Source organism: Cydia fagiglandana, chromosome 1 (genome assembly GCF_963556715.1).
Source record: "Cydia fagiglandana chromosome 1, ilCydFagi1.1, whole genome shotgun sequence".
Classification (NCBI taxonomy): domain Eukaryota; kingdom Metazoa; phylum Arthropoda; class Insecta; order Lepidoptera; family Tortricidae; genus Cydia; species Cydia fagiglandana.
Window position 1 is genome coordinate 28661547 of NC_085932.1, and position 12220 is coordinate 28673766.

The following is a 12220-nucleotide window of genomic DNA, read 5'->3' on the forward strand; positions in this document are numbered from 1 at the left end:
GTCGGCGTAACTGATATACCGGGTGTGGCCTGTAATATGAGCAAAAAATTAAACCGTAGGCTGTACTCCTCATTTGTTCAGCGACTTTTAAAAATTACTTGTAGTTTGATTTTTAATACACTTTAAAGTTTATTCTAAGACGCAATGTAGTGCGAATTTTGTTATGCTTAAGGCGTGACAAGCAACGTCAATCACAATGATAATGGAGTGGGGATGGCGTCCATTGAAGATAATATTTATTTTGTATGAAAAATAGGGAGTCGAAATACTTCATAATTTTTAAAAGTTGTTGAACAAAAGTGTCACCGTTTGAGGAGTACAATCTATGTTTTAATTATTTGCTCATGTTACAGGCCACACCCGGTATGTTGGTTTAAGTTTAGTTCATAACTTATTTAAGTAAGTATTGCATACCCGAAATGGGTAACTGTTGAAACAAATTGTGTCTTGATTGCCACCTACAAATGTACACTGTTCTGCAATAAATCATTCTTATTCTTAATATCCATGCCAAATTTCAGATTTGACAGTTGACTACGGAACCCTAAAAACGGATGGACATTACTGACCGAGACCGTTACGGTTCAAAGTTCATTCATTGAATGTAAAATGACAACCAATTACCTTTCTGCATGAATATGATACAGTCGCCGTCGCCATCATATATATATATCGGAGCGCAAGTTGTTTTCTTTGAGTGATAATGAATTAAATCGGGTCATACGTCGGAGGTTTGCATATTTTTTTACGATTAATAACTAATATTATTAAACATATTATCTTTTATTTCAAATAAATCTTATCTGTAATATAAAAAACGATAATACAAAACAATAAACACTACCTACATTTACAACAAATGTCAGTCCATCACTATATTTATAAAAACGCTAATATTAAGATATCCTTATTTCTTAATCGACCATTAGGTATGTACTAATTAAAAATATTTAATAAAACTAAGTACTTTCTGTCACAGTAGCCCGTTAGGTATTTTGTATTTGTACTCGTTCCGTAGAAATTTCGAAAGTATTATGGCGGTTTTCATTCATGTCCTGTAAACTCTGGTAAACATGTAATTGAAAATAATTTGAAAGTAGGATCCTATTCTAGGCCAAACATTTACATAGTTTTATGCAGTTTCAATCCTGAACAAAGAATACCAATGTATGCGGTTAATTTTTCTCTTAGGGATAATAATAAGTGTAGTCTCTATCGGCACTAATTTGTGAGATGTCTTTGTAGCGATTTGAATCACGTTCTAATCCTTTTTTCGCGTCGTGGCCCTTATGATTGTTTTCAAAGGCATTTTTCTTTGAATTTTCAACGTCAGTAAAAGCGTTGGCTTTATTTCCAGCAGCCGCTGCAACGTGGGAGTGTATAGCTGCTACTGAACCACCTAAATTAGAAATAGAACTTCCACTGTCTTCAGCATTAGCACTGTTCTTAGTATTATCAAAGAACTCATTCTCTTCTTGATATTCGTCCTTATGATACACTTTTCGAAAGCCTTTCCTTTTTTCACCGTTATCACTATTTTTTTTTAGAACGAAGCTGGAATGTCTTTTATGATCTTCACCGCCGTATCTATTTGCAAATTGATCTACAATGTCTTTGTAAGCAGATTCATTGTTCTCGGCTACCGCGCGATTAGTATTGTGGTCGTGATTTTTAGAATCACCGCTTTCATGTTTATTAAATTCATGTTTCTTTTCATAGGTTTTCTCAGTGCTTGAGTCTCCTAATGCTGCTTTATTAGATGCCTCAACGTTGGTACCGCTGTTATGGTTATTAAAATGACTGTGTTCGTCCAGACGTCTGTTTCTTTTGCCGCTGTTCTGTATGTCGTCATTTGTGTCAAAAGCATTTCCCCAGGAGAGCTCCAATGGATCGCTTTCATAATTACTACCAAAGTCCTTAATAGTATAAGAAATGTATCCACTGTCTCCTGCGTCTGGCTGCTCACTTAGACCAGTCATTGTACTGTCGTAATGAGGTGGACTATACTCGTGCGAATAATCCTCCTGATGTTCGTGAACAGGTATTACTCTTTCTGCTGATTCTATGGCGTATCGCTTTTCTTTAGCTTTCTCTATTTGCGAGTCCATCTTTATACTCTCATATTCATATGGGCTGTGTAGGAAAAATGGCCACCATTCCAAAGTATGTCCTGATAGAGTCTTAACATCATCGTCGTCTATGTGGAATTCTCTATTAAAGTCGTACATCGGCTTAACATCTACACTTGGTTCTGTCGCACTGTATCGCTCTAAATTCGTCACTCTATCCTTCATAAATTCTCCTTCTGCCTTAATCGATAATGAAGGATTGAGACCGTATTTCGATTTTGCCTTTGCGATTTCATAATTCAACGAATGCTTATCCCATGCTTTCGTGAACGGCATAATACTTTCTGTAGCTGTAAAAGCCATATTTCCAACACTAGAAAATTTAAAGGGATCCTTACGCATTATTGACATATCGGTAAACTTTATCAAGGATTTCATGTAGTTATCTTCTAAATCGCTCTTAGGGGTAGTGTGTTTACTAATAATGTCACTATGTGTTTTCACTGATTCACCAAACGTAGCACTAGGATTACCCAAAGATTGGTATGTAGGAGGTTTATCGTCCATCCGACTCATCACATATCCTGTTTGCATCGGCGCCGCGTTGTCCCTTGACTGCCTGGAGATATAGTACTCGCGTTGAAACGTTTTAGGTTCTGTCTTAACACGAGCCACGAATAGAAGTAATAATATTATCCGATACATAGTTCACATGTATTTTGACGGGTTACCGGCTGCTAGGTTCAATAGCTACTGACAGGGCACATTGCTAATCCTGTTTATATCAATGCTTATTATTTGGGCAACGACGTTTTGTTTTGAACAATGCTGCGCTGGTGGTCCCAATGTTGAAATATCCCTGCATTGTATTTCTGGCGACTAGAATCGGAATCATTTCATTGTATTTGCGTAGAATCGAAGGTCAGGCAGTATGTAGGCACCCACTTTTTTTTCAAAATAGAGTCCTGGCAATTAGGCGAATAATAATTACGAGAAAAGAAGAGGTGTTTAATTATTTTAACACTTAACCTAACTTTTAACTTAAAACATGATGGAATCTAAGCTGTTATTGCGTTGCGGGTCAACGAGTAGACACAACGAGAGGAGAACAGCCAGATATACGAAGCAGAGGGCCTACCGCGAAACACGAGAATCGAAATCTCGTTATCTGCCTCCCTGTCACTCTTGCAAATTCGATAGAGAGGCAGATAACGAAAAATAATTTCGATTTTCGTGTTTCGCGGTTGGCCCTCGAACCGAAGCTGGCCGGGTAGCCAACATACCAATCGCTTACGCTCAGTAGCGATCGAAACAACTGTCGCGCTGTCGCACTAATATGGAAGAGTGATAGAGAGACACAAAGCGTTTCGTTGTCCAAACGATAGCGATTTTCACACCTGCGACAGAATGTTTAAGAGTAAGTTCGGCTTTGCCAGCCATATTAATCAATCAATCAATTTATTTAATTCAGACCATGTCCATAGTGTTAGTATACATTCCCTTAATATTATTTTAATTACTTAAACCTATACTAAAATTATAACAAAATTAACAAATTATACTGAATCATAACAACTTATATACTAAGCCTCTGGAACCCATATTATGCACATCGTCCCAGTGCTTCCAGAAGGCGCAAGCAGGTAACTCTAACACTAGGCGCAAGAGGCTGTTGGAACTGTCACGCACGCGACGCATCAATGATGCATATTAGAGTTCACGCTCGTAATTAGCTAGGGTCGCCATTGCCGATTACGGCATGGATAGCTATATATTTCGCTCAAGCCGTAGTCGCTTGCATTTCTCCCACCACACCCGTACGTCCGTCCGTCTACCACATACGACTAACCTAACTTTGCACCGTCATAGAAATAATAAATAATGGTTGTCATTAAGTATTTGACATTACCGCTTTGACTACAGCCCAATATCAACCTTCGTGCATTGCGACAAGGTTCACGATGGCGCGCCGCACAAGACACGCGTGGCGCTCAACGGGTGATGACATAGCCACACTGTTGTTGGAAATGCCATGCAGCGTGCAGAGTTAGCTTGGTCCGACTAGCCAATGGCCAGTGTACGGAATTAGAGCGTTATCACATTGCCCGATCCCATATCGGATGTCGGAAGGAAGTAAAATGTAAGATATATATGTTTCTCTGTATTTATTAACATAAACATTATAAACGAGAAATAACGCAAAAAACGCGGACTTAATGCCAATGGCACTCTCTTGCAGCTGATTTTCTTAGAGGCGCCTTCCGATATACGATATATCGAAAAGGCGCTTCCGATAAATTCAGTCATGTCGGAGCCCCCCGTCAGCTGTCGGACCGATAATATTTGTTTGTGCATGCGTATATGTAGTAGGCATAATGCTTGTTGTAGTGTGCGTTACCGCCATATACTAGGAATCCTCTAGACAGAGTTTAGAGCAATTATTTCATGCAACCGGTGATGCCAAAAATGCGGGGGTGCGCGACACGAGGTGAGCGAAGTCCCGTGCCGTGATTGGTCCGTCCAAAGACACGGACGTCACACAAAGACACTTTCGACTCGAACATGGATTAAAATTACCGTATGCGTGCAGAGGGGGTAGCGCGACTATGCTCAGTCTGGAGGATATTTAAGACGGCGCCCCGGGCGCGCCCCCGCGTCCTGACTCCGCGAATATAGGATCCTACATCCGATATCGGACCGGACAATGTGAAAACGCTCTAAGAACATGTCTGTAGGGTTGTGGCACATATCTGTGTCACCTTGAATCTGTCGCGGCCGGCCGCTGTCGCAACCCTTTGTCTGTCCGGCAATTGATTTCTGTTCTATTGTTGTGGTTAATGAAAAACGTCTATACGGCTCAATAAAGAGTAGGTATTAAGGTTAGTACTTACTGGCCGAGTCTACGCTAAATTAAGTGGTTCTATATAGAATTTAATTTAGCAGAGATCTATTTGTAGAGTAAGCGTTGTGCAGTCATTTTAACCCCCGACGAAAAAGAGAGGTGTTATGAGTTTGACCGCTATGTGTATGTCTGTATAATACCTACTGTGTATGTGCGTACGTTTCACGCCCATTCTACGAAACTACTAATTCTAATTCAATTGATTTTACACCATCTGCTGCCCTGCCACTCAGTCCTCCACCGAAGAACAGCTGTCAGACGCCCGGCGACACGTTGTACGTACTTAATTATAGTTGGTCAAGCAGATCTTGTCAGTAGAAAAAGGCGGCTTTGAAAAATGTAGGCGCGAAGGGATATCGTATCGTAGAAAATTTGAATTTCGCGCCTTTTTCTATTGACAAGATTAGCTTGACCATCTATCTATATCTACACATTCTGCACCGTCCGTCCAGTGGCGCCCTCCTCAGAGGGATTATGTTTTTTCTAATAAACCAATCCATTTCATAATAAATAAATAATACTTAAACAATTTCTGTATATTATTTAATGTTGTAGTCCTATTGATTCCTCAACAATGTATGACGATAACGGAATGGACGGAACGATAAATTTGGGACACTATTTCCTATCAGGTTCAAAAGAGCACGATTCAAGATTCAGACTAGAAATAACATAAAAATTTCCAAATGTTGAAAAATAAGTTTAATGTAGTCAACAACAGAGCTATGAAAACAGGCAAAGTGTCAAAAATATGTATACAGTACTTTATTGCCTGTACATTAAGGTCGTGTATACATATTTTTGGCACTTTGCCTGTATTCATAGCTCTGTTGTTGACTGTACAACTTGAAATAAAATGTCCCCAATGGCTCCTTTTAATTTTAAGCTACGGATGTTTGATATTCGCTATGTGCACGACTGGTGCTGCCCTCATTTTGTCGGAATTTCTACGTTAAATCTCATGGAGTCAAATTAGTTCAAGCGGCTGCCGCTAGTACTAATGTCGGACATTCCATAAGATTACCTGTGTTTGTGACGATCAGCGCCACCATCGGACTAGGCACGTTCCCAATACCCTGCGATAATCGATTGGGCTAAAAGTAAAATAACATCTAGTTTGATACTAACAGTATTATTATTGATTTGATTTTCTGTCCCAACACGTTTTTCATACCGCCCAATAGGGTGTTTGCAATATTTACCTTATTGCTATCACAACAAAGTAGAAAATTAAAGTATACTAGAGGAAACTAATAGCTCAATAGTGGGACCGGATTTTTGCACTAAAAGTTTTGATAATTCTAAAGTTGAAAAAGTGATACTTATCTGATATGGGACATATTTTTAAGCATATTTGCAATATATGATGAAAAGTTAGAACGAGCGTTAGATATAAATTAGGTATTTATATATTTTTAGTAATGATTTTTAATATTGAATTAAAGTGCAATGTTTAAATTCCATTGTTTATAATATGTATGACGCTATATAATGTAAAATTATTAGAATTTTTTTTAACGTGCTTCTTTGTCAAACTATAATTAGCTTATTATTTTGTCGATATTGAATTAAAGTTTAATAAATCCACAACAACATATCTAAATTTTTAAGTTAATAGGCAAGCTAAAAAGCTAGAAGAATAAGATATATGCTTTAGAATTAATATGCGTTTTTTGTCCTATAAGATCTAATATTGAATTAGAGTCTGTAAAAATAAGTCTATTACTATAAAATAATATACGCAGCCATATTATGGAATGTAAGAAATTTCTGTGTGTAGCTTGCATTGTAATAGTAAAATCTAGTTAAAAAGGCGCGAAATTCATACATACGCCGCGCCGCGCTGGTCCGTCAGTCGCCGGCGCGGCGCTCGAGAGCCTATCATAGCCTACCTATACCTCGCCCCTCGCCCCACCTCCCGCTCAGTAACACTGTCTGTCTTTTCTTATCATTCATTTGTTTGTTTACCGTGCACATATACAAATTAGATGCGGACATTACGTGAAATTAAAATATCTTATTACGTAAAAATACCTACAGCTGGTCAATCAGATCTTGTCAGTAGAAAGAGGCGGCAAATTTGAAAAATGTATTCGCGAAGGGATATCGTCCCATAGAAAATTTGAATTTCGCGCCTTTTTTTAGTGACAAGATTTGCTTGACCAGCTATATTTCATTATCTTCACTAATATTGTAATAAAAATGTACAAGATATTCACAACTATTTTTTACTATACATAGTTTGTCAAAGGACTGTCTCATTTCAAACATAGACAGAGAGAATCATCATACTATCTTTGACTTACACTAGTACTAGCACCCAAAAGAAAAGGATGAATATAGTTTTTTGTTTTTATTTACTGACAAATTGATTTGACCAACTATACCTACTTCTGGTTCCTATTGTCATGTCCTGTCCTATTCAACGTCAATATCATAATATGCATATTATAAACCAACTGCTCAATATTACACGGTATACATCCTGAATATACAATAAGGTAAGTGGCCTCACTTACCTTATTGTATATTCCGTGTGGGCCGTATATGCCTATATACAGCCCACCTTAAATTAAAAGGTTTTTTTTTTAATGAACAGGATATGAAGTATGAAAAACTCACTCAAATAGGTTTCTCATTTATTTAAGTTTCTTCATTATACCAAAATAGTTATAAAAATATTACGATACTCTTGGAAAATAAACCTTTTATAAAAGGTAAAGGCCAATTATCGGCCTTATTGAACACTAGCAGTGTATTACTTAATCCCGCAAAAAATAATCATTTTGACAGCAGGTAATAACAGATTTTATTGTTTTTAACTTAAGAGTTATACATATACAAATAACAATATTTGATACTTCATATCAGGAGGATTTATTTATAATAAGTGAAAATAATTATTTTGGGCCTTAATAACTGAAGATATAAAAATTGTCTAGTTTACGCGAAAGTAGTAGGTAACTAAACATAAATCTTTATTAGTTACAGTAGTAACATATTTTAACATCTGGGGGCACGGAAGTGCCCCCGCCAAGACGAGCAAAGCGCACGGGCACTATCTACCTTTTCTCGAAGCGCTTCGTCGTTTTTTGGAACCCTCATAACTTGGGGTTGGATTATACCAGATAAACAAAGTTCTCGGACTTATTAAGCATATCAATTGCATAGCTCTTATACTTTAGATTTTATTCATATCTAAAAACTTTGATTTCGTCACTGACTCACTCACTTGATGATCATCAATACCGGGTACTTCCTGAAGTCCTCTAAGAAGCTGAAATTTGGTATGTAAGATAGTTTTAGTACACAAACAACAAATAAATTCAAAAACTTGAATTTTTTTATCCCTAAGGGGATTAATTTTATATGGGGAATCAATAATCGCTGAACCGATTTAGTTGAAATTTGGTATGTAGATAGGTATTGTTATGGGGAAGGATATAGAATAGATTTCAACCTCAAAGTTTACCCTTACGGGGTGAAGGCAGATTTCAACCCCAAAGTTTACCCTTACGGAGTGAAGGGTTTATATGGGGAATCAGTAAGAAGTACATTGTGTAACAGATGCCCCCAGATACTTATTTCAGGATTTTTAATAGTAAATCACCCCAACCCTTTAAATTAGGGGATGGAAGATTGTCATATGCAACTTACAAAAAGAAGTGAAATCCCACCAAAAACATTTTGATGTAAAATGTTGCCCAAACGAAACCATAAGGCTCGCACTGTCAAAAAGTTATCAGATCTCTTGCCAAGCTTCTAACTCTACAAGCCCTCTAACTTTACTAGCTCTACACCAAAAGTATGTGGCTTGGCCGTTTCGTTTCTACAAGAACTATTGTATGTAAGTATAATACAAAAACCGCCCAAATGCGAGTCGGACTCGCGTTCCAAGGGTTCCGTACATTACACAATTTTTAACAATATATTTTTTTTTAGAGAAAAGTGAGTAAAATGTCTTTAAAAAACCCGTAGGGATCGGAAAACTAGGTACTTAACTCCGACTCGCGCTTGACTGCACATTTCTAATAGGTTTTCCTATCATCTATAGGAAAAAAGCTAATATGTGTATTTTTTTCATAATTTTAGACCCAGTAGTTTCGGAGATAAGGGGGGGGGGGGGATGGTCATTTTTTGTATTTTCTTAAATAACTTCTAAACTATTTATTTTAAAATTATGAAAAAATATATCTAAGATTCTCACAATGAGCCCCTTCATTTGATATATAACAAGATATAATTTTTTTTCTTCTATTTATCATTCATCTCAAAAGTGATCCCTTTATTTGAATTTCTGTTATTTACTTTACATGTATGTCCTTGGGTTATAGACTTACATGTCTATACCAAATTTCAACTTATTGGTGCAGTAGTTTCGGAGCAAATAGGCTGTCACAGGCGGACAGCCAGACACACGAGTGATCCTATAAGGGTTCAGTATTTTTCCTTTTGAGGTACGGAACCCTAAAAATAATGAATTAGATAAATTTTTCACCTTATGCCCATGTGGCGGTAGCGAAACAGCCAAGCCACATATTTTGACTAAGGTGTAGAGTTAGTGAAGTTAGGGCTTGTAGAGTTTGAAGCTTGGCTCGACAAGACTGTGCCTCCAGTATAAAAGGGTTAAACTCAAAAAATGAAATTTTTCAGTATGGCCGAAAAACGTTTCAAACCGTATTTTCTCTGCATTGTTTCTAAAAAAATTAGGTTTTTGTTTTTAGTTTAGATAGTTTAAGTCGTGAATTATAATTTGTCATTTAAATTAACCTGACTTATGTGAAAGTAACGGAAATATTGGCTTTCAAAAACAACTTATATCCCTTTTCACAAAAATTATGAATGTGTGAAAAGGTTAAACTGCACTTTCTCTAGTGTTGCTAAAATCTTTTTGAACTTTTGTATTGTGTAAAGAAACCATTTTGGGAACTTAATATTGCATTTTTTGTAGATTGATGGTAAAAAAGACAAACCAAAAAGAATAATATCAATGTAATTAAAGAGTGACTTAATATATTTAATTACTCTGTTGAAATTGTTAATGGTTACTGAACCATTCACGTGAAAAACGGTCAAAGTAAATTATTTATACCCCTTTACACATAATGACGTCTTAAAAAATGTTTGTGAATAATAAAAAAACTTAAGTTTTACCGTCATTCACGAACTAGACTCGGTAGTTGAAATAGATCTAAGTGAATTTTGATTTTTTTACACCAAATGTTTCTTGAAATGTATTTTATTCGCTAAGATTAAACTTTACTTTAACCATCGTTCGTAACACGATGCTAAGTTACAAATTTTTTAAACGAGATCATATAAAAATAAATCGTTTTGAACATAATGGTTGTGATTTTTGGAAAAGTTTAATCGTTTTGCACAATCGATATCTCAGCAATTAGAAGTCATAGGGCAGTGGGTGTCAGCACAAAAGATGTAGTTTCATGAAATAAACCTTTTACTGGCAAAATTTGTAATTTGGCCAAACTCGAGTTTAACCCTTTTACACTGGAGGCACAGATTAGAGATCTGACAACTTTTTGACAGTGCGAGTCTTATGGTTTCGTCTTGGCAACAATTTACATGAAAATGTGTTTGGTGGGATAATTTTTTACAGTATAAATATTTATTCGTAACAGTAAGTATTATCTTTTAACATAATTTTTACAGTACATCTGGTGCTACATTACGACACCGGTGCTATAATAAGCACATTAAAACACTCCCTTTGGCCGTGTTTTAAAATTCGTCACTCGTTGCAAAATATCTATTTTTCGCACCTCTATCGTAAATACCTACCTATGTATTAACAAAAAAAAGTCACTTGTAAATAGTACAAGGCAGTACCTTTAAAAAGTATAAGTGCCTCAATGTTATTAGACTTTTTGATTCTTTAAAACGTCTTTAGGTCAATAAAGCAAGTGAAACATTATTAGAGTTAGACCAAGAAAAGTCTGCAGCAATTTTGACAGCCCACGCAGTGCAAGTGTTATTTATAAGTCATAATTTCATAGAAGTTTCTTCAAATCGACCTTATTAATAAGAGATTAAAAATATTCAAAATTTACTTAAAATATTTTAATCTAATATTTCATCTCATACATTCAATAAGGCCCGGGACTGGACCTTTTTACCTGCACTGACAGTGGGCCTTCTAAGCAACAAGTAGAAATTCAGAATAATTGGGAATAATAGGGAGCAACTGCTACTTTTGAATGCTGGGCCTTGTTACCCGCCGGGCCTCATATGCCTGCACCTCACCTACTTTATTTATTTGTTTTACAAGGGGAAAAGTTGTTGATTAACCGCTCGTGCATTTTTTTATTAAATAGGAGGCAAACGAGCTGACGGATCACCTGGTGGTTAGCGATTACCGCCGGCCATGGACACCCGCAACACCAGAAGGGTTGCAAGCGCGTTGCCGACCTTTAAGATGGGGGTCTTTGAAGGTTTGAAGGTCGTATCGGACAGTTCATTCCACAGTTTGGCTGTGCGAGGCAGGAAATACATTCACAAATTCAAACATTCTAAAATTGAACCACGAGCGTAGCGAGTGGTTCGTAAAGTTGAACCTTGAGGGTAGTGAAGGTTTCAAGGGACGAAGGTTAAATAAAATTTTCACCACATCAGCTCGTAAAGGCCCTCTTGATTGTTCGAAACGGATAAGAAAAGTGGCATTTAATTTGATGCAAATTTTGAGTTGTTTCCGTAGGTAAATAGGATCAGTTGGTTGGTAATATTGACGTTAAAATGATATATATTGAATAACGTTAGTTTGAAATTGATTTTATAATAAAGTAAATATTATCGGAGATGATCGCTCTTAAAAAATATATGTCGCTGGTCATTTATAACCTAAAAGCGCCAAATTACGCAAAATTATATTGAAATGACACCTGTGTATTGAATTTGAAGAATACTTTAACAAGGGTAGTTATCTGTATGACAATGCACCTAAAATAATTTTCAAATATATCTATTATATCTATACTTAACACGATAACGAATTCTACGTAAACGAAACCGCGGGCAATCCCTAGTACATATAGAAATAAATAAGGGAAGGTAAGTTTCCATTAGTGTACTGTGTAAAATAACTATTTACCATTGATAATAATTTTATAAACGCTTTGCGTATTTTTAAGGGCACCGCGCTAACCGCTAGCCCGCGACCGTCGATCGCTGCCTCCTGCCACGGCGCACAGCGCGGCGCGCGAAAACGCCGCGCGTTTGAAATGTAACTTAATAT

General features: G+C 36.6%; 1 protein-coding gene across 1 annotated transcript; it reads right to left on the reverse strand.

Moving 5' to 3' along the window:
* Window positions 1–1185: 1185 nt before the first annotated feature.
* Window positions 1186–2921, reverse strand: LOC134671490 (uncharacterized). Its single transcript, XM_063529360.1, has one exon. The coding sequence runs from the start codon at window positions 2772–2774 to the stop codon at window positions 1188–1190; it is 1587 nt and encodes a 528-aa protein (XP_063385430.1). The 5' UTR covers window positions 2775–2921; the 3' UTR covers window positions 1186–1187.
* Window positions 2922–12220: the final 9299 nt, after the last annotated feature.